Source organism: Puntigrus tetrazona, chromosome 5 (assembly GCF_018831695.1).
Source record: "Puntigrus tetrazona isolate hp1 chromosome 5, ASM1883169v1, whole genome shotgun sequence".
Classification (NCBI taxonomy): domain Eukaryota; kingdom Metazoa; phylum Chordata; class Actinopteri; order Cypriniformes; family Cyprinidae; genus Puntigrus; species Puntigrus tetrazona.
The window spans coordinates 19041882-19063228 of NC_056703.1; the positions used below are offsets into that span (position 1 = coordinate 19041882).

At 36.9% G+C, this 21347-nt stretch overlaps 1 protein-coding gene across 5 annotated transcripts in view; it reads left to right on the top strand.

Annotated features, from left to right (window-relative positions):
• The window catches only part of rasgrf2b (Ras protein-specific guanine nucleotide-releasing factor 2b), a 52959-nt gene that overhangs the window by 26571 nt on the left and 5041 nt on the right, over window positions 1-21347 (top strand). The window contains exons 10-21 of one of the 5 annotated variants that reach the window (XM_043239619.1): window positions 358-518; window positions 1075-1141; window positions 3445-3581; window positions 4578-4660; window positions 7037-7285; window positions 8166-8258; window positions 9307-9713; window positions 12792-12917; window positions 14348-14437; window positions 14810-14916; window positions 18966-19078; window positions 19225-19285. In XM_043239619.1, coding sequence (XP_043095554.1) covers window positions 358-518; window positions 1075-1141; window positions 3445-3581; window positions 4578-4660; window positions 7037-7285; window positions 8166-8258; window positions 9307-9713; window positions 12792-12917; window positions 14348-14437; window positions 14810-14916; window positions 18966-19078; window positions 19225-19285 — 1694 coding nt within the window. The remainder of the gene's footprint in view (window positions 1-357; window positions 519-1074; window positions 1142-3444; window positions 3582-4577; window positions 4661-7036; window positions 7286-8165; window positions 8259-9306; window positions 9714-12791; window positions 12918-14347; window positions 14438-14809; window positions 14917-18965; window positions 19079-19224; window positions 19286-21347) is intronic. The other 4 variants (XM_043239621.1, XM_043239622.1, XM_043239624.1 and 1 more) reach the window with 4 other exon arrangements.

The following is a 21347-nucleotide window of genomic DNA, read 5'->3' on the forward strand; positions in this document are numbered from 1 at the left end:
TTCTGTAAATCTGTAAATCCTTTTTTTTTTGCAATAACAAAACTGATTTCTTGTCTTAGTCTCTCTAGCTTTTGAAATGTGGCCTTAGGAAAGAGATTTTTTCTCCTCTTGAATTCTCTAAGTTTAAGATGAATTTATTTAGATAAATGGGATAATCTGATTTATAATTTCTGAATATGATTCCTTATGATTTCTGTCACTGATTAAAAATCTCCCATGTTCTCTTTGTTCTTGTAATCTTTTGTTTAGTGATGAAAGTGTCTTTGATCTTCATTTATCACTTGTGCTGCTGTTGCTGTCTCAGCTTGTTGTGTCACTTTATTATTAGTTCTACACTATCTTGTGTCTTTCTCCCAGGCTCTTTGATCCAGCTGCCCTCAGTGGAAAGAGGGAAGCTCAGTAAGGTGCGTCTGGGCTCTCTCTCACTCAAAAAGGAAGGGGAGAGACAGTGCTTCCTCTTCACCAAGCACTTCCTTATCTGCACACGCAGCTCAGGAGGCAAACTTCACCTGCTCAAAGTATGTGACACACATGCAATGAAAATGCAATTTTACCGCACACCAGTCACTAAAAAGTCTTCAGTTCTGTGTTGAATGTATTGACAGGGCAGCTAGGGAGTAGGGATTAGAAAGCAAACCCCTGAAGATCATTAACATAGAAACCTGGCAGCAAATATTTGATATGGTTAATCATGTGTGATGGGGTTTAAGTTTCCCCTGTACACTTCCCTCATTCCCTAAAACCCTTTTTGTTTATTACTCCTCTCACACTTTGTGACATGCTTTTGTACTATTTTAACTGACTTTGTCAGCCACAATTTCTGGAGCTGAGTACGTAAGTGAGCTTTAAATAGATGTAACTAGGAAAATGTAAAAAAAAAAAAGAATACACCCTTATTTAGTTTGTGTACTAACAGTCTAGCAAGAAAGCACTATACAAAGGCTTTTGAAAAACACCTTTGAAATGCCTTTGTATATGAAAGCCATGACAAAGCCATCATTCTAACAAACCATCAATATCAGGACACCCTTCCTTTGTGATTAACCTCTCAACCTAATGGTTTGACTCTGGCAGCAAGGTGGTGTGTTGTCCCTGATTGAGTGCACTCTCATCGAGGAGCCTGATGCTAACGATGAAGACGGTGAGCCTGTTTCTTTGATGTACATTTTCAAACACATCAGCGCAGATGAGTGGAGACATGCATCATTAGCTATATATTGGCCATTATTCATATACTGCAGGTTAATTAACTATTATAGACAGGTCAGAAAAGAGTCCTAACTACCTGCTGTTTAAATGTCAAATGGGCTGAGCTGATAATTGTCATGGATTGATTATCCACTTGAGGGTATGGAAAGAGCCCCAAGGGCTAATTCAAAGCTACCTCACAATGACCCTCTCGTGATCCCTGAATATGGTCCCTAAGAGCTTATTTAATAAACATCACCACCATTATTGTGTTACTTAGAAGAGATCCCTTCAGTTTAATTAGTTTTTTTATTATTATTGTTATTTATGAATTTACAAAAACTAGACAGTAATGTAGGTGTCTTATGTTAGCATAAACAATCATCCGTCATACAATAATCCATCAGTTTGTAATTAAAGAGGTCAGTGAAGGCACCAATGAAGAAAAAAACATTATAGATATATATTCAAGATATAGATACTTGGTTCAAAAGGTTTACCAACGATCTTCTGAAAAATTTTGTGTATTTCTTTCCAGTACGCCTTGATCATTTCACAGCCCAGTACACGTGCATCAAAGTGCCAATATTAGACATTTGAAACAACACTGGGAAACGCTAGGAAAAATCTTGTGAAGATGGACTGGTGTTAAAAAAGTCCTATACTTAAAGTCTAGATTTTCTTTTAATTCAAAATGAATTTTGATAAAATGCAGTTTAACTTTTTAAAGAAAACTGTACTTAAATAGCAGGGCAAACCTTAAAATAAAAAATTCTATGCAGGTTCATCCGTATTACATTAATCTTACCAGTAAATGAGATTTGACCAAATGTACATGTCCTGACTAATTTTAGAAGTTAATTGTGTATAATTAGCTTTAAATAAATAGACGTAATATTTATTCCCAGAGGGAGCAAAACGAAACGCACAGTCAGAAGTGGCTTCGGGGTGAGAATACAAGTAAAAGGCCTGAGATTTATTTAAATAAATTTTGTACCCTTAGTAAGTGCTATATTCTCCAATAATGGAAAGAATTGCGTCAACAAAACTCTCGGGGTATTTGAAATATAATAATACGTCATCGGCATAAAGGGAGATATGATGCTCCTCAGAGCCAATTCTGATGGCCAGTAAATTCGTACTGGCCCTGACTGTTGCAGCTAGGGCTCAATAAATAAAGAAAATAAAAGAGGTGAGAGTGGACAGCCTTGGCAGCAGTCTCTATCAGCAGGAAATTTATCACAAATTAGCCGGTTCATATTAACCACCGCCATAGATTGGGAATATAAGAGTACACTCAAATGAATAACATTTAAACCTAAATCTGTCATTTCTATTACGGCAAAAAGAAAGGCCCACTCCACCCTATTGAATTGCTTTTTCATTGTCAAGTGAGATAATCATGGTATCCTTAGTAATATGTATATAATCTAAGATATTCAACAATCTACGAATATTATCAGAGCCATATCTAAACTTTACAAACCCGGTCTGGTCCGGTGAAATTACAGAAGTAAGGATGTATTCAAGGCACTGAGCCATTGCTTTAGCCACAGTCTATATTTGTAGTCTATATTAAATAAACTAATTGGGTAATAAGAGGAGCAGTCAAAGGGGTCTTTGTCTTTTTTCAAAATAAGGCTGATTAAGGAAGAGGGCCAAGAATTAGGCACAGAATTTAAATCTAAAAGGTTTTTAATTGCAGGCATTAAGATTGGGTTGATATCCTGCCAGAATTGCTTATAAAATTCAAGAGGGAACCCATCTGGGCCCGGAGCTTTGTTTGAGGACATGGACTTGATAGTTAGCCAAATTTCGTCCTTGGTGAAGGAAGGTAGGAAGGTAGATCTTGCTCAGAAGGCATCAATAATCATGGGAATCTAAGGTTACTCTGCCTTCTGGGGTCCTAACTGCTTGATATGCCAGCAAATGGCTAGGTTTATTTCTGAACTAGTAATATTTTCGCTTACTAAAAAACATTAATTTCTTAATATGCTCAGTACGGTCCAAATTTGATTTAGCTCTGGCTGGTTCCAGTTGTTCTGATTTGGCATTTATTTGTGTAAATGTTCTAGGTTAGTTACTTTAGCCTCTAATTCTCTCCTCTTTTTGGGTCTTAGCTTTGTACACCAAAGAAGCGTAAGAATTTAATTCGTTTTTATTTGCCATTGTTTTCAAGAGTGGTCCCTCAGGAATGATAAGTGAGGATTTTTAAGCAAGATTTGTGTTTAATTGTAACCTTTTGTCTTTTTTTAGCCAAGAATTCAGGGCAGGTGTTTGGTCACCTGGACTTTAAGATTGTGGTGGAGCCCTCAGATGCTCCTGCCTTCACTGTGGTGCTACTGGCACCATCCCGTCAGGAGAAAGCAGCCTGGACCAGCGACATCAGCCAGGTGAGAGATTACAGATCATGGTTACAGTCAACTGCTCGTGGGTATTTTAGCATTTACACTTCCATTTAAAAGTTTGAGGTTAGTGTACCTAAAAATGAAAATTCTGTCATGAATTACTCGCCCGAAACCCGTAAGAGGACACAAATTACGATATTTTTGGTGAAATTTGAAAAATCTGACTCAAATAGCAGGGCATATTTTACATCAGTGGTTCAACCACAGTTTTATGAAGCAACAATACTTTGTGCCCAAATAAGATGAAAAATAAATAATATTTCTTGTCTTCCGTGTTAGTCTCTGATACACATTCACTGCAGTATCATGTGTTTAATTGTAGTATCATGCAGAGGAAGACGCACTGTACATAAAACAGTTGTTGTGAACATGTATTTTACAGTCATATTTTAATTTGTAATGTATTCTTTCAGAAACAATTGTAATATGCTGATTTGGTGCTAAAAATATGTATTTATAGTTATTATTCTGTATATGCTTGCTGATAAACTTGATCAGTGTTGTGGCATGTTTGTTAACGCACATGCTGGAGATGAAGTTTTAGTATCTAGCTTGCTTTATTACTTATATTCAATGAAACACGACCCTGTCTTTTTATAGTTTTCTAGTTGATTATAGGCATACAAAGGCATAGTAATAAAAAATATAAAGATAACAGTGCCTGACACCTCACCTATTGTTTGTGCAATTTCTCTGAACCATGCAAATTCCCTGTAGCCTTTAAAAGAAACAAAACAATAATAATAATACCTAACACCCACCTCACTGAAACATCACACCAAGAGCCATGAGGTTGAGACTTGTTCCTGAAGGGGATCACTTTGTACCTACATGAGACATCTCTCTGTCCTTGAATCCCTCAGTCTCAAAGAAAGAAGACTGGATACAGTTTGTGTTTAGCAACTGGATCACTTATGTTGCCCTTTGTTCTCTGCTCATTGGTTTGATCGCTCTCTTCATTTGAATTTCTGCTCTATATAGTGCATTGATAACATCCGCTGTAATGGCCTGATGACCAGCGTGTTTGAGGAGAACTCAAAAGTCACAGTGCCACACATGATCAAGTAAGTCAGACCTTTGTTTATTGTGAAATAATGTGCGTCCTAATTGTTTTGAGTCACTGTTTTTGCATTTTGTAAAAGACCAAATACCTAAAAATATCATTTCAACTAGCCAAAAATCACTGTTTTGAAATTAAATGAATCCTTCAAAATTTGTGCACAAAAAGCATCAGCTGGCCCAGTGAACATGCACTGTAGCCCTGAGTGCTGGCTCCTTGCACATGTGCAAACGCATCTGTCCAAGCTAAACACTGCAGTGACAGTGAGCACACTACAATAAGGGCAACCAACCGGGAATAATTTCCCTCCCTGCTGGAAAATATGTTGGCAATACCAGTTCAGGGCGCATTACAGTGTTTTCAGTGCAACTGTCCATGTGATTGACTACCACTGGCCAAAAAGGCTATAAGCAAAGAATAATGAATGTATGTATTTATTTATTAATTTAAAATAAAAGATTTTATGATGTAAATGTACAGTCAGCCCAGCTGGATGAATCTTGAAACATATGCATGCAATATATATATATATATATATATATATATATATGAAATATTGATCTGAGTTTCAATCATTTTAATATTCCACATGTAGATTACTATAAAGCTGCTAATCCAAATTAACCACAAATCTCATGTATCTTACTATTATAACTCTACATTTGTTTTGAGCTAGTTAACATATTTAGCCATAATTACTTGTGGAAAAATGAGGATAAAACTTTACAGTAATGGTACATGAATTAAAATGAATTCATGCATACATTCTTGCAGTATTCATGCATAAATTCATGCAGTAATATCTCATTAATTATCAGGAACGAACATAAGTTCGAAGTCACATTCATGACTTTATGGATGAACTACATTAAGACATTAACTAAGATCGGTACATCATCATGATTTATGATTTATTACACATGATTGTGATGTTTTCTTTGTTCACAAGAAAGAAAGAAAGAAAAGCCTTTACTATCTACTTTGGATAAGTCTATGCTTATAATACATAAATTCTCATGAATTGTGACTTCCTCATGTGTGTGGCCACTCAACTAAAGTGGTGACTTGGTTCTTTGAAACTGAAAAGTTAGTTGCAGAAGTCTACAGCTTCAGCTATCTTTAAAAAGATGGTAGATCCTTGTGTTTGTGCTTATTTATTTTTAGTTTATTTTTGTTCTCTAGCTATCTCTATACAGTATTAAAAAAAACATGACAGACAGATAAGTGTAATTGCAATCATTTATTTATTGCAAAAATTCTGTACCAAAATGATGCTGCAGTTGCAGTCCTCTCTGTTGGAATACAGTAGATTTGTATGAGGTGAAGAGCAGAATTTAAGTTGTCAGTTGCTGAAAATATTAGCCAAATTTTTATCCCTATTCTCTCCCTGAAGGCACACTCGCGTCATTTAAACACATCTCATATATGTGTATGTGTATATATGTCTCTGCAGGCAAGAGCCAATGAGTGTTAAATTTTCCTGCTGTAAAACCTGTAGATATCACATGATAATAAAGGGTTAAACGTTTGCAGTAATGTTATTCATTTTATAGGTTCAAATGTCTTGTTTAACATTATGTAGTTGTATTCTTCAAAATTAGTGTCAGCAATTTGAATATTCATAAGGATTCATTTTTAGATATTGTCAGTGTCAGTATTGTAGTTTGAAATGCTGAAAATACATAAGGATTGGTTTGTTTAGATACTCAAAATATATGAGTACTGTGCATTTTGTGCTAAAATACATTCTGTAGAACCACATTTTACATAAAATACATGCATATAATGAGATCACTTTGCAAGTTCATGGTACTGAATTCCTTCTCTTTCTAGACATTGCTGTTGATTTTACTGGGTTATACTGTTTAGGAATAAAGCAGAAAGTTAAGTTCAAAGTGCTTTTGTGCACATTGTGTGCAAAAGCTTCAACTTTCATGTTCATAATCATGTTATTTCACAATTATAGGGCATCATTAATAACATACTGGTATTCAGTATTTCGAAAGTCACCAGTTTAGTTGAGGGGCCACACGAATGATGATACCATGAGAAACTAATGCTTAATTAATGATGGCTGCTAGATTTTGATGTCAACAGAATTCACATGCTATGTGCTGTGAGTGTTCAAAGTTGGGGTCTGTCCATTTACCTGCAGGCTACTATGAAGAATATATGGACATGCTTGATAACTCAGATCATAATTACTGAAAAACATTAGTTCTCACATTAATTGATAATCGTTCACAGTAATTCATGTACCCTTGCTGTATAATGTTACCGTAATATCAGTACATTCCCACTAATGCTTCATAATATCATCATCATGTAGTAAAGATGCCTCATCAGACTGTAAAGATGCTTTGGTTGTGCTCCTTATTAGATCCGATGCGCGTCTCCATAAAGATGATGTTGACATTTGCTTCAGTAAGACGCTCAACTCCTGCAAGGTTCCTCAGATCCGCTACGCCAGCGTGGAGAGGCTGCTGGAGAGGCTGACCGACCTGCGCTTCCTCTCCATAGACTTCCTCAACACGTTCCTGCACACCTACCGAATCTTCACCACCGCCACCGTGGTCATGGAGAAACTGGCTGACATCTACAAGAAGCCTTTTACATCCATACCAGTCAGGTAATAGAGCTCTTAAAAGGGTTAAAAGTTATGCAAACACATTTTGATATCAATCAAACTGAACTGATTCATTGAAACATACAGTTCAAACTGACAAATCAACTCTAATACTGTTTTTACTTCCTAAGAATTAATCAGAGGCACTAACATCTGTTTTAACCAAATTAGCCAAAACAGACATTAAAATCATTACAGAAGTTTCAATGATTCTTATAGTATCAAGATAGATTACAGCCAGTTCTATAGTTCTAAAGGAATCAGAAATTTTATTTAAAGCACCTTGAGAAGAAATCACAAATAGTGGCCATAAAGAGATCTCACTGGTCCTGCTACACATAAATATCTTCTGTATAAAATATCTTCTGTATCTTCTGGCTGTAACTGTATTACGTCACACAGCAGTTTTTTATTTTATGTAGACAGGCAAAAAGCTTGTCTCTGGAAACGTGTTGGATCACAGTCAGTTTTTTACAATGTGGCCTGTCAAATCCTTTTGAAATAATGACATATATTCACGCCGAAATGCTCTGTGCGATAGAAATATGTGAAAGAAACAACTAGGTGTATGCGTCTAAAACACTGCTGTGAGCGAGAGTGAGTAGGGCATTTATCTCTGAATACATTTGTCCTTTCAAATGGAAGAATGTTTTGTGTTCCAAAAGCAGTTGTTCTGCCAAGTTAAATCAGTGCACTCTTGGTAACCTTTACCTTAAAAGCTGTTCAGAAAGCCTTAAAATGCTCAGCTATTCCTCCTCCATTTTCCTTGAATGTTCAGTATGCTTGTGCCGAAGCCTGTGTACCTCATGCATTGTGAGTGGTGCAACGTTAATGTGTTGTCTCTGATGTTCCTCATTCCCACACCTACTTTGCTGTCACACAGGGTCCAGTATCACTCATTTGACCGCTTGTCCATTACATCCATCTGCCCAGACTACAGCCTGAAGATCAGGAAGATAGCACTGGATCAGTCAAAGTAACAAACCCATCTCTCTGTCACCCATTCACTTTTATATCTGTCCATTTTTTAGTTTGTATCCTCACATTTTCCACTCAATTTGTATTTATTTTTAGGAGTCTTTATCGCCTTTTTGGAAGTTACAAACATGTATTTTTATTAAAGGGGTCATGAACTGCCTATGGTTTTTGTATTGTTCTCTGAGATCCACTTATACATGTTTTACATCAAAAAACATCATTAAGAAATAATAGGCTATTTTCTCTTCTGATTTAAACCCCCTTCATCTGAATCTGTTTGAATAAGGACTGTAGACTCGGAAGTAAATGTCCACTGCTTTCACTGGCTTATACTAAGATGAACCCTGCTGTGATTTAGGTTAAAAGCACATAAATACTCAACGATCACTTTAACCGACAAAGCAATATTGACCACGTCATAAAAGCAGTGCAGCGACATTTCTATTGTATCCAAACTAGCTGGCACAGCATCCACTAAGTTTATCCACTCTTTCCTGATGTTTGGATGAGAAGGAAGGCAATTCAAAGTCATGAACAGCATCTTGATGTCTTCTGTGTCATCTTTATGGTTTCTGAGTAGGCCTGTGTTAAACAGGCAGCAATGTAGAAGCAGATGTTGATCTTCTTCTGAAGAGGTTGTGCTTAGCCACACTATTACATAGAGTTGTACATTCCATGAGCTGTTGTTTAGGCGGACTGGCTTTAATATAAGTTTTTATGGTACAGTGACCTCTTAAATGTCAGAATATCAAGGGAAATTTGGTTTCTCATTTCCTGACCCCTTTAAAACCTGGATTCTCAAAACGTCTGCATTTGCACTAATGATGACATCCATTGCAGATTTTACATCTTGCATCTGTATCTGCAGTGTTTACCTGCTTTGTTACTTGCTGTTCTCAATTTCGGAAAGCAATTCAATACCCCTTGTGTGTTTCCGGAATTAAACCAAGAAACTGTTTGACGAGTGTATTTAGTGGAGCATGCAAGTATGGGGCGCAGAACATGCCATTTATGCCCTATCTTTCGATGTTCTTTCCACAACTCAGATCCCTGGAGCTTTTCTTCGCCACCAACCAGAACAACCGCAGCGGGGACCACGTAAATGACAAATCCCCCAGACTGTGTCGCAAGTTCTCGTCGCCTCCACCTCTCTCCATCCCCTCTCGTACTTCCTCTCCTGTTCGTACCAGGAAACTTTCTCTTAATTCCCCTATTGGCTCAAAAGTAGGCATCCTGGATCTGTCTTCGACCTCATCATCTGCCAGTAGTCCAACTTCTGCCAACCCCACCATCTCACCTCCACCGTCCAACAACAACAACAAGCCCCCTTTGGATCTTAGCCGAGGACAAAGTCCATCCTCCCCCGAACAGAGCCCTGGAGCTCCAGATGATAATGCAGAGGTGCCACGAATCGACGCCCTCTGCGGTAAACTACGCCGCAGCATCAGGAGAGGTGAGCAGAAAAGACTTTTTCTTTTTGTGTTTTAAAACCTAAGGAGTTTCCCTGCTGTCTACTGCCTGCTTTAGTAGTTGCCTTCCATGGTGTCCATTGATATGGAACCCCATGATTTGGAAGCACACTGAAGTCAAAATATAACCACTGGCTTTTGGAAGTAGAAATCCCTTTCATTTTCCTTTGTAGGGATTTTTAACTTATAAACCAGTGGTGCCCAATCCTGTTGCAGGAGATCTACATACAGAGTTCTGATGCAACCTTAATCCAACACACATGTCGGTAATTACCAAATTTTCCTGAAGATATGAATTATCTGATTCTGTTTTGTTTGATTAGGGTTTTGAACATTAGATCTCCAGGAACAGGATTGGGCACCCCATTATAAAGCATTAAAGGCAAAGCTATTGTTAGCTACAAGCTAAGGTTGTTAATTTTTGGTATTTACCTTTAAGGCCATCAGTCCACTATTTTTCAAATTATTATTATTTTTTTTAAATAATCATGTTCAGCAACAGAATTTAAGGTGAAAAACTGGCTTTACAAACCATCCTCCACAATTCTGGGAATCTAAACAAGCAAACTGTGTCAAAAGAACGCTCACATGAAGCATCCCATGAAGATCAACATCTTTAAATAAGTCATTTTCATTGATAGTTTTTAGTTAGTCTGTTCTTTCCCTGATTAAAGGCATTTAGTTTTTCAAAAACGTTTTTGCACCAAATCAAAGTCTGTAACTTTGTCATCGCTGGTTGCTTTGATTCATGGATTTGTGATAAGGTGACATGGTCTATCAAAGCCTTTTTTAATAATCCCAGCAGGAAAAATACGTTTCAGACATTGTTGCACACTACAGTTTGGTTTTAGCCTATTGCCAAGCTAACAGCACAATAATACATATAGTGCACAAATGTTTGGTTATTTAAAGTGATATACTTTTTTACTTGATTTTACTAAACAAAATCTAAAAGTTATTATTTAAAGTTACTGGTACATCCACCATCTTGGATTTACTTCGCATTGAGCTTATGACAATGCATTTTGTCACTGCCTTTTCAAGGAGGCTTACATAAGAGGATTATAACATAGCTAAGACAATGTATCTAATTAAGTATAATTAAATTTTTTTAATCTAAAATGTTTTCTCATTGGGATGCTTTTGTAGGCAGGACACTGGTTTTAGAATAGAGCGGTGGTGGGATGTTGGAAGTAGGTCAACACACTGACAAGATGGTAACATGGATGCTCATGAGTACAAACTTCATTGGCTGGCTTTTGCTTTTTTAAAGCAAAATTTCATCTACTCCACTCCCAGAAGTCACTGGCAGAGCAAATATTGTGGGAAAGATATCTGCAACTGCTCCAAATAACATTGAAAACCACTTCATTATAATAACTTGACGGCCAAACAAATGTGTTATTTTCTTTTATAGGCTATTAGTCTGACCAACATTCTCCTGTCTCCACATAAAATCCACACGCAAATAAAATGCAGACATGCTTGCATTGTGTGCCTCCCTAATGCAAAACAGAAGACTTGAGATATTTGGCGAAACACCCACAATTTTGTGGTTATACTGGCAACCAGGCAGCTCGGAATGAGAAGCAGGCATGTTTGAAAAGCAACCAAATGATAAAGAGCTTGTTTTATTCAGAAACATTCAAAGTATTGTTTTTTGTTTTGGAAATGGGCATATTTAAGTGACTTTGGTTAGAATGTGTGGTGTGCAAAATGATAGTTTGCTTCTTGTGTTTGCTACTTCAAAGAGATGCGCTTATATTGTTTTTCTCTCTTTCTGCTATAAAATCCAACACATTCTGAGTTCTTATTGTGAACCATTAGCACTAAAAGTAAGCTTTAACACTGCATCAGATGAGCCACATTAAACCATGCTAAGAGGATCTATTCTGGATTGCTCAGCCTAATCAATGTCTCTTTAAAAAAATAACCACAAAATGATGCGATTATGTTATTGTTTTTGATTTTACTGTCATTTTGAGTTTTTCTGATCTCAGTGACGAGATAATCTGTCTCATTGCCAGGGAACAAATGCCTCTTTTATAAAAGTCAAATGTTTTGAGAGAGTACATTATGTCTCCAATTGTACCAGAATATCATATACACATAGCAATTATTTTAGTAGTTATTATTAGTAGACTGAGGTATTATTATAGTTTTTATTAACAGTTTGAATTAGTTTCCATTTTAATTTTAATGTTAATTACAATTTGAATTACAATATAATAATTTAATTTTTATTTATTTTTAGCTTTAAATATGTATTTATAGTCTATAGTTTAGTTATTAAATTTTATTTCAGTTTTAGTTATTTAGTTAAATTAAACAAAAATTTGAACTGTTTCCTTGGCAACATGCTGAACTTTTTTACTTATATTTAAAATTTGTATGGCTTTAGTTTAGTTTAACTGTAACACCCCTGCATCATATTTACTGAAAAGAAAACTTTTTACTTATTTATTATTTTACTTAATTTTCGGTGGCTTATTGCTGTAGTACATCACAGTTTCTCACAGAATATGATACGCATTTTTTGTAGCATTTTTTCTTTCAGTCTCTTTGTAAGACCATGAAGTCAAGTGTCATTCATTAATCACCAGGAAAATGACACGAAGACATGGTTCCCATCGTCCTCTGTGCCAGGGTACAGCTGTTTTCAAAGTTAGAAATATGGCTAGTGACAGAAGAAAAAGCATGAGCCAGATGTTTTCTGCTTCATCAGTGGGTGTTTTGCCACATCCAAACACTGACAAACATTCAAATTAGGTAAAATTTGACAGAATTCTTTTAAAAGAATACAGGGCTGTGTAACAACCCTGCTCAGAGTTGGCTGTTTTTGACTTTTTGAAGTTTGCAACCAGCATGCACCCTCTCATATCACTGCATCTGTAACAACCACCCAGACCCCCAGCATCCGGATAGCAACTCCCTGGCCATAGTTATTTGCTGTTCCCTGATCCCTGCTCTGTTTGCTTATAGAGCTGTTGCCCTAGAACCATCTATTTTTCAAGGAGGGGTTCTATGATCCATTTTAATAAAGGGTCTGACTTTCCCCTCAGCTGTGCTGGAGTCAGTGTCTTTGGACAAATTTATTCCAGAGTCGCCACAAGGCAGTGAACCAGGAGAAATCTCTCCCTGCCGCTCGCCCTCCACACCACGCCACCTCCGCTACAGACAGTCAGGAGGTAAGCGTGCGCATGTCTGTTTGGCTCCCTTGGCAGTACAGGCCTCTTCTGAGAACAACTCAGAGTCAAACACAGTGACAGGTTATTACTTACAGAGAGAAAGATATATATATATATATATATATATATATATATATATATATATATATATATATATATATATATATATACTATTTGAATGAAGCAATTTCATTCCAATATTTTTCTGTAAAATGGGGAAGTGTAAATGAAGATTTGACAGTCATTTAATCATATTTAAATAAATAAAATATCAAGTAGATAACTTCGTAAAGTCATATTGCATGTATTAAATAGCTAATGAGACATGCAGTTGCTTTTATACTGGTCTTTACATCAGTTTTATGTCTTGTGTTTTCAATTTGCACTTTAGAGAAAAAAGCATATGGCATTCCTGGTTGCTCAAGAGAAACACACTCCATAAAGTCCACTTCTGTTACTGAACGGCCACAGTCACAGTCTTGGATCTGAAACAGTCAAATATTGTGTTTGGATGACATTAAATGAAGCCGTATATTGGAAGAGTTGGGACAGGAGTAAATTATGTAGGACTTCCACCAACACATAAGTGGTTTTGATTGGTGCAGCTGTGGTTCCATCCAGACTGTTGGTATTGGGTATCGTTAGCATCTTCATTTCGTTCAACATAAGCAATTAGCTGTAGATATACAGTACGGTTTATAACTGTGTCTGCTCTCTCAGTTTCTGTGAAAAGCATTTTCCATACATTCACTCAGTTACTGGCTTAATGAAAAGGGAATTTTTGCAAAAATATCTTTAATTTTGAATTGAAACACTAGACTGTTAGAAATACTAGAGAAGAGCTATGCCTTTGCTACATGTACAGTATATACAGTATACCGTATTACACGTCCATTGATTATTTATTTACCCTTATGCCATTCCAAACCCATGTTGTGTTGTTTTTTTTTTCCGTGGAACACACGCTGAAAATACATTTTTGGTATTAACATTAGTATTTTTCATACAATACGTTTATAGTGATCAGGAACTAGCAAGTTACAGTGGACAGAAATAATGTAAAAGTAGTTCAATAAAGTAGTTCATCCTATAATTCTGTGTGATGAAGAGACTGAAAATGAAGCCATTATTCAGTAAAACGATTCACCAAATATGATGGATATGGTGCAGGTTTGACCCCCATGGAGACGCTTGGGATCTAATTACATTTGATGTTATTGAGGTCCAGCCTAAAAAAATAAATAAATAAACTTAAATTAAATTATTCGTGTTCCATGAGAAAAAAGACCCAAGAGTAAGTAAATAATGAAAGAATTTTTGAGCGACTTGATTCTTTGTAGGTGCCATCACCCTTTTTGGCAGATTCTGTTCTTTTCTTTTTTGTAAATGTTATCATTGTTAAATCTGTTCTCCATATTATTTTATTCTAGTCCAGTCATCTGAGAACTCGCGCTGCTCCGTTTCTCCAGCCTCTGCGTTTGCTATCGCCACAGCAGCAGCTGGACACAGCAGCCCTCCAGGTACACTGCACCACTCACACAACCCGGGATATGCTCTGTCCTTTACCTCAGAAAGCTGTAGACCCTGACGGATTTTTAAAATCATAACAGGAATAGCAGGCTCAAGATTTACATGTTGAATTAAGGAATAATAAACTGTCCAAAAAAACCCTAATGCTCTTATCTGCGTAAACAAACATTATGATCAGCATAACAAATGATAAAAATAGTAAATCATAGCTTGATCTAAATATGTGAAAAAAATTATATTTTATTTGAAAGGCAATGTATATATCATATAAAAGAGTAAGCTGTTCATCATTTAATCTCTATTCAGATAGGATATAACAGGCCTGCTTGTATTACCCTTACGGTGTATATTTTCCTTTGCAGTTTTTAACAATTCTGAGCGGACTTGTGACAAGGAGTTCATTATACGTCGTGCGGCTACAAACAGAGTCCTGAATGTCCTGCGCCATTGGGTTTCCAAACACTCGCAGGTCTGTCCATCAGCATCAGTTCTTCTGTAGCTGCTTGTATTTCAATGACTTTGCCTTAACAAACAGCAGATGACACATTCTCTCTCATTCTCCTTCCCTGCTGCTTAACTGATATTTTATCAGCACCTTTACATTTTCGTTCAGACTTCGGCAGTGAACACATGCTTAACCCTCGGGCTTCATATTTTACAGGGCAGAGGAAGCGTAACACCTCTTCACAATTTCCACGTTATTTTCACAAAGAAAACCAATTACCTTACATAAACAGTACCAAACCTTAATTACCACAGCAGTATTGGATCAAAAAGCATTTCTTGAAAGAGAGACTATTAAAGGTGAATTGTGCAATTTCTGTGCCAGCAGCATCCAACCAAGTGGATTTGAAAGAATAATGATTGCTTGAACATTTTCCATTCTAGAGGTGGTTCTCAGCCATAGTTTGAGTTAATATTATTGATTGTCGTTTTGAAAAGCCAGTGTTACACTTTTTAAGGAGATACAAATAACTTTGAATATGCACATTCTGTCATCAGATGCCCATTTTCCCAAAAGCTGATATGATTCTTTAGGATCTTTATGAAAAATAATGATTTGGTTAGAATTTATCAATTGTAGTGTAAAACAACATCCTGCCCTGTCTCTCTCTTCAGTGGGATAACGAGTCGTTCTCAAAAAAGACTTCAGCTGCATTTAGATGCATTCAGTGTGAAACTTGCTAACTAGCACATTATTAGTAAAGGCAATTTGCAAACATGCATTCAAAAAAATCACTTTTTCTATGGGATACCAGTGTCAATCGACAATCATGGGAGGGTCCTGGCTTTATTTGATAAAGGGGTCATCATTTATCAAGATTTAAAAATCTGGGGTGGATATTTAATAATGTAGGGTTGTTGTGTACACACATTTCTAAGACACATTTTAGTATAGGTTCTGCATTATATCATTTGCTCATCACTGAACCCTCTTTAGTGAATGAGTGCTATCAATATGCACAATTCTCTGTGTGTTACAGGGAAAAGCTGTGTGTTTGTAAGAAACAAAACCAAAAAAGCATTAGCGCACCGTTGCATTTCAGCTGTCCTGTGTTCGAGACCTGGTTTGTGGACCTTTCCCGATCCTGCCCCCTGCTTTACTGCATCTTATGGCCTTACTGTTTATCTCTGTGCACTTGTATCTTTATTGATTCAGGTATTTTCAGCGGTACTTGGCTTGCTTTTAGCTGTTAAGCCATAGTCTACATATTGATCTGTATTATATTATGCCCATTAACTTATAGAGATAAAAGATAATTTCAAGCCCTGCCAACTTTTTCAGTCAAAGCATAGGATATTATAACGTTAATATTGACAACTGTTCGAAGCAAAACACACACACAGTCACAGGAACTCACACACAGCCAACATAATTATCTGCTGCAGTGGAAACAGTCTCTCATAATGGCCTTCTGAAATAAGCAGCTATTTTTCAATTTACTTAGCTTTGTTTGAGTAAAGGCAAAGTGTGGGCTAATTGCATTGATCTGTTTTAACTCTTTGTCATTTTATTCTAAGAACAGCCTGACAATCTCACGCAGAGAGAGCTTGTTAGAAGTGACCTTTATGGTTGCACAGGTGAAAGATGCGGATGAGAGAAACGCGGGAAGAGGATTGTTTACAAATAACCGGGTTGTCTAGGGAGAAGAACTGAAATATTCAGCTAATAGTAGGGAGTTGCTCAAAAGCACTTAAAAGTTTTATCATAGTGCATTGTTATTTGAGTATTATTTAGTAAGATTTCCATTTAGCTTTCTTTTATGTTTAGTAAAATTGTATTTCAGTAATTCTATTTAATTATTTTCATAACAGCACTTACATGATACTATATTTAATAAATCATGGCATTACCGTGGTACTATTGGGGTCTTTCTTGTTACTCTAGGGACACAACTTGAATAAGCAGCTATCTAGTGTTCACAGTAAATTGGTACAGTAAAATGATTTAGTGTAAATCACTATTGGATCTATTGGACGGTTTTATTGAATCTCTTTGAAAACCCCCACAAGTGAATTAGAGGGCTGAGAATTCAGCTGCACGGTTAATTAGCCCAGAGACCCTGCACTGCCATTGCCTCCATCAGATGTTTGCATTATCTTTCTCCTTTTTTATACCATTTTCTAACCCTAACTGACAAACTGAAACAGCTGCTATCTGGTACTAATTTTTTAATTTAAAATAATATATTTTCAAAAGCCCCTACTGGGAAAGCCATGTCAAAACAACTTAAGCAGGTTTTTTGTAACATAGACTGTTTATAAAAAATTACCTAAATGTCCTAACTGAACTATGGCTTAATCCTGGTTTAGGCTAAGCCCTGTCTGTAAAACCGGGCCAGTACCAGCGCAGAAACCTCACAAAATGGTTCAACTGATCTGGTCCTGCTTCTTTTTTTTAAAGCTTCTATTTGCAGGAAGGTATCTGGTACATATATCTTAGGAAAGTTAACTTTAAAAAGGTAATGTTTTATCCAGACATACACTGTATAAAGGGGACATAAAAATGTACTGCATAACAGGAATAAGCAAGTGAGTTGCCCATTATGCTAACTACAGTCTAGCATATCAAACATAAGAGTACTTATACTCTGAGTACAACACAGCACAAGCGCTCAAGTGCTTTATGCATTTGCATTTGAAAGGCTGCACTGAATATTATGTATCAATTTATTGGTTTGTTTAAATCATGTCACTTATGCTATTTTGGATGACTGTCCCTTAGCAGAGGAATATTTACATTTTTCATGTCAGGATCACGAATGTATTAGTAAGCTCAAAACTGGCAGATGAAAGTGCTCTAAACACAGATTGTATGAACATGGATAGATCAAACTGGCCGAATGATTTGGTCCCGATGGCCAAATTATTTCAGCAATAAATCTAAAGTGAATGGAGAAAAAACAGTGAAGAACCCTGACTGTTTAATAGATGCGGGGCTTTATGAAGCCAGAACTGAAGAATGCTTTAACTATGACACAAGAGATTAGCCACCCACCTGCAGTGCTTGCAGGCACAGAGAGACAGAAGAAAGGCTGGGTTAGCTGTTGATTAGTGCACTGGGAAACTGTAAAGCTGAGGTAGTACGGCTTCTGATGAGCACTAATGGAGAGTGTGCAATCTAAAACACCAACACTTTCACACTGCATACAACTCATTTATGAATCTGTATTTTGTTCTTGTTTTTCAGTAAGAAAAAAAAAACATCATTAAAACCAGACAAATTAGCTTAAAGCTAATTGTCTAAAGGCCTGTTTAGACCAAGGATGAACTCTATAAAAAGGGCAATAAAGATACAGTTCTAAATATCGTTCTTATTATTAAAGAGAAGCATAGTTCACACTACAGCTATAACGATAAAGGGGCAGAGAAAAGATATCATTGGAATCACTTTCAGGATGATTTGTTCCAGCTGATGAATGTTTTACAGGTGAAAAACATTGACACCCAGTCAGAATCAAACATGCAATAATGAGCTTGAGAATTTAAAGTGCTCTTGGAATAAACAGACAATATAATCTGCTGGTGTGAACGCTAATATCTTTATAGATATCGTTCATGGTGTGAACGTGCTCGATTTATTAATTTGTTCTCTTGATTTGCCAAATTGTTTGAACGATTCTTTGTAGATTCTGACAACATTTCTGTCTTTTTTATTTGATATGCTTAATTCAAAATATGTTCTCTGACAACAAATGCTTGCAAAGAAAACTCCACAAAGATACTGATTGGTAATATATTTTACAGTCTATGCACAGATTCTCCATTAGAATAATCTGCATTAAATAAAGACCTTGATATATCAAGGAAATGAGTTTGGATTCACCCAGTTGTTGATTTTGATTACCATCTGTCTTTGTTGTTCTTTGCTTAAATTAATCATAGGTCTCTCATGTTTGTGGATCATGATTCTATGTGTGTGTGTGTGTGTGTGTGTGTGTGTGTGTGTGTGTGTGTGTGTGTGTGTGTGTGTGTGTGTGTGTGTGTGTGTGTGTGTGTGTGTGTGGTGGGTTTCAGGACTTCGAAATGAATGGAGAGCTGAAGATGGGTGTGATCTGCCTGCTAGAGGAGGTGTTGAGAGACCCTGACCTTCTTCCCCAGGAGAGGAAAGCCACAGCAAACATACTAAGGCAGGTTATATAAGCACAACTTCTCACACATAAAATTAAAGCATTGAAATCAATATAAATGAAGATAATTTTTCTAAATAAACATAGATTTTATTTTCAAGGCAAACATGAAAGCTGATTAAAGGAAGTTGGCTTTTTCTTCCCAGTGCCCTTTCTCAAGATGACCAGGACGATGCCCAGCTGAAGATTGAAGATATTCTTCAGATGGTGCGGATAAGTTATGGTCTTTGCATGTGTTTATAAACCACAAGAAATAGCTTAAGTTTTCTTAAGTATTGGGACACACCTCTTAATTGCTTAATATGTTTCAATCAGATCAAAGTTGTATATAAATAAAGCACCTAACCACACATTCTTGAATGTGGTACGGCATGTGGACAGGATGACACCCCTGCAGCAAGTCAGTTTGTAAAATTTCATCACTGCTAGTTAATCTGGGGTCAACTGTAAGCAGCATTATTGGGAAATTGGAGCATTTAGGACCAACAGAAGACAATGTAAAGGCACAGGGTGGGATCACTCCATCACAGAGTGGGTGCATAGTACGAAAGAGTCACTAACGTTCTGCTGATTCAATAGCTGAGTTTCAGACTTCCATTGGCATTAACATCAGCACAAAAACGGTGAGGCAAAAGAGCTTCATGGAAACCTCACATCACCAAGTACAAAGCCAAGTCAGATGGAGTGGTGTAAAGCATGCTGCCACTGGACTCTGGAGCAGTAAAAACCTGTGAAGTGAAGTGACAAATCACACTTCTCTGTTTGGCAGTCTGATGGGCGATGCTTCAGCATACAAAGACATTTTCAACAATGCTATGCGTCCAAATCCTTAGGAACACTTTTCCATTCCAGCATGCCGCTGCACCAGTGCACAAAGCAAGGTCCATAAAGATGAGTTTGGTGTGGAAGAAACTGACAGAACCTCCACCTCATCGAACACCTTTGGGATGAAGTGAATTTGCCTGTCTGACATCATGAATGTTGTACTGGAATATCGGCAAAAAATCCCACATAAACACTTTTGTGGAAATTGTTCTCAAAAGAGTGGAGGTTCTTAAGAGTGGAAATTCCATATTAATATATATGTATTCTTTGCCATTAAAGTCCCCGTTGGTGTAATATCCCAATATTTTTGTCCATATAGTGTCTTTCCTATTAAATCAGGACTTTTGAGTCCGGTTTTCAAAGACGTCAATTTACGTCACTTCTTTGAATAAATATGAATGCCTAAAAGGACAGAGAATCAGGCATACATACATGCACACTTTGCTCCTCCGAAGAGAATTTAGAGTGTAAACCATCCGTTTGTTTTTTAAAACAAGGCTCATATAAGACATAAGAAGTCCATGCCCAGCTGTCTCGCGTGTCCGAAGATATCTTATCGCTTAAAATCATGTTTCTATTCCACATCACTGTTGAGCAGCCACCTAAGGATGAGATATCGGAGGGAAGGCAGATTTGGCATGCCTCACAAGGCAGCTTCAGAGGCAGCATCGGGCTCAGGGACCGAATTACATGTTCAAACTGCAAATCTCTGAGCAGTAGGACTCTAATTACAACTTCAAACAGCGAGACGGAGCGCCTGTTGCTGTCCGCCACATGCTAACTCTATGCAACAAAGCCAGCACACACAAAAGCGCACTCTAAACAGCCTTTTAGGGGTATTTCCTTCTTAAAAAATCCATGTGTTTCCATTGTAAAGGATCATGCTACATTTCAAAGCCCTACTAGTGATATTTGAGTTTCATTTTCGCTTGTTCCATTACTAACTAACAGCTATTAATTTATATGATGAGAACAGTCCATGTTTATTAATATTGTAAAAGAAGCATCTGCGCTGTAGGCAGATTTACTGTATAATGCAGTCAGTTCCACATACTCATCTGCTTATACTGTACATTTAATGAATATTGTATGCAGTTCTCTGTGCTTAAAGAGGACTTGAGCGAAGAACATCAGTTGATTTGAATGTTTCTTATGCACCGTAGTTTATAGATACACAGATAAATGTATTCACACACTCATTCACGACTGTATGATATAATGTGCTACTGGCAGCAGCATACTGGGCTCACTAATTACAAACACAGCATGCATTATCAGGGCTGAGCCTGTAGTTTGTGTGTGTGTGTGTGTGTGTGTGTGAGCAAGTACATATTTTGATTAGTAATGCATGTTGCCTGGGCACACACACACACACACACACACACACACACACACACACACACACCCTTATCTTGCTTCTAAAATCCTCACCTACTGTGTTAAT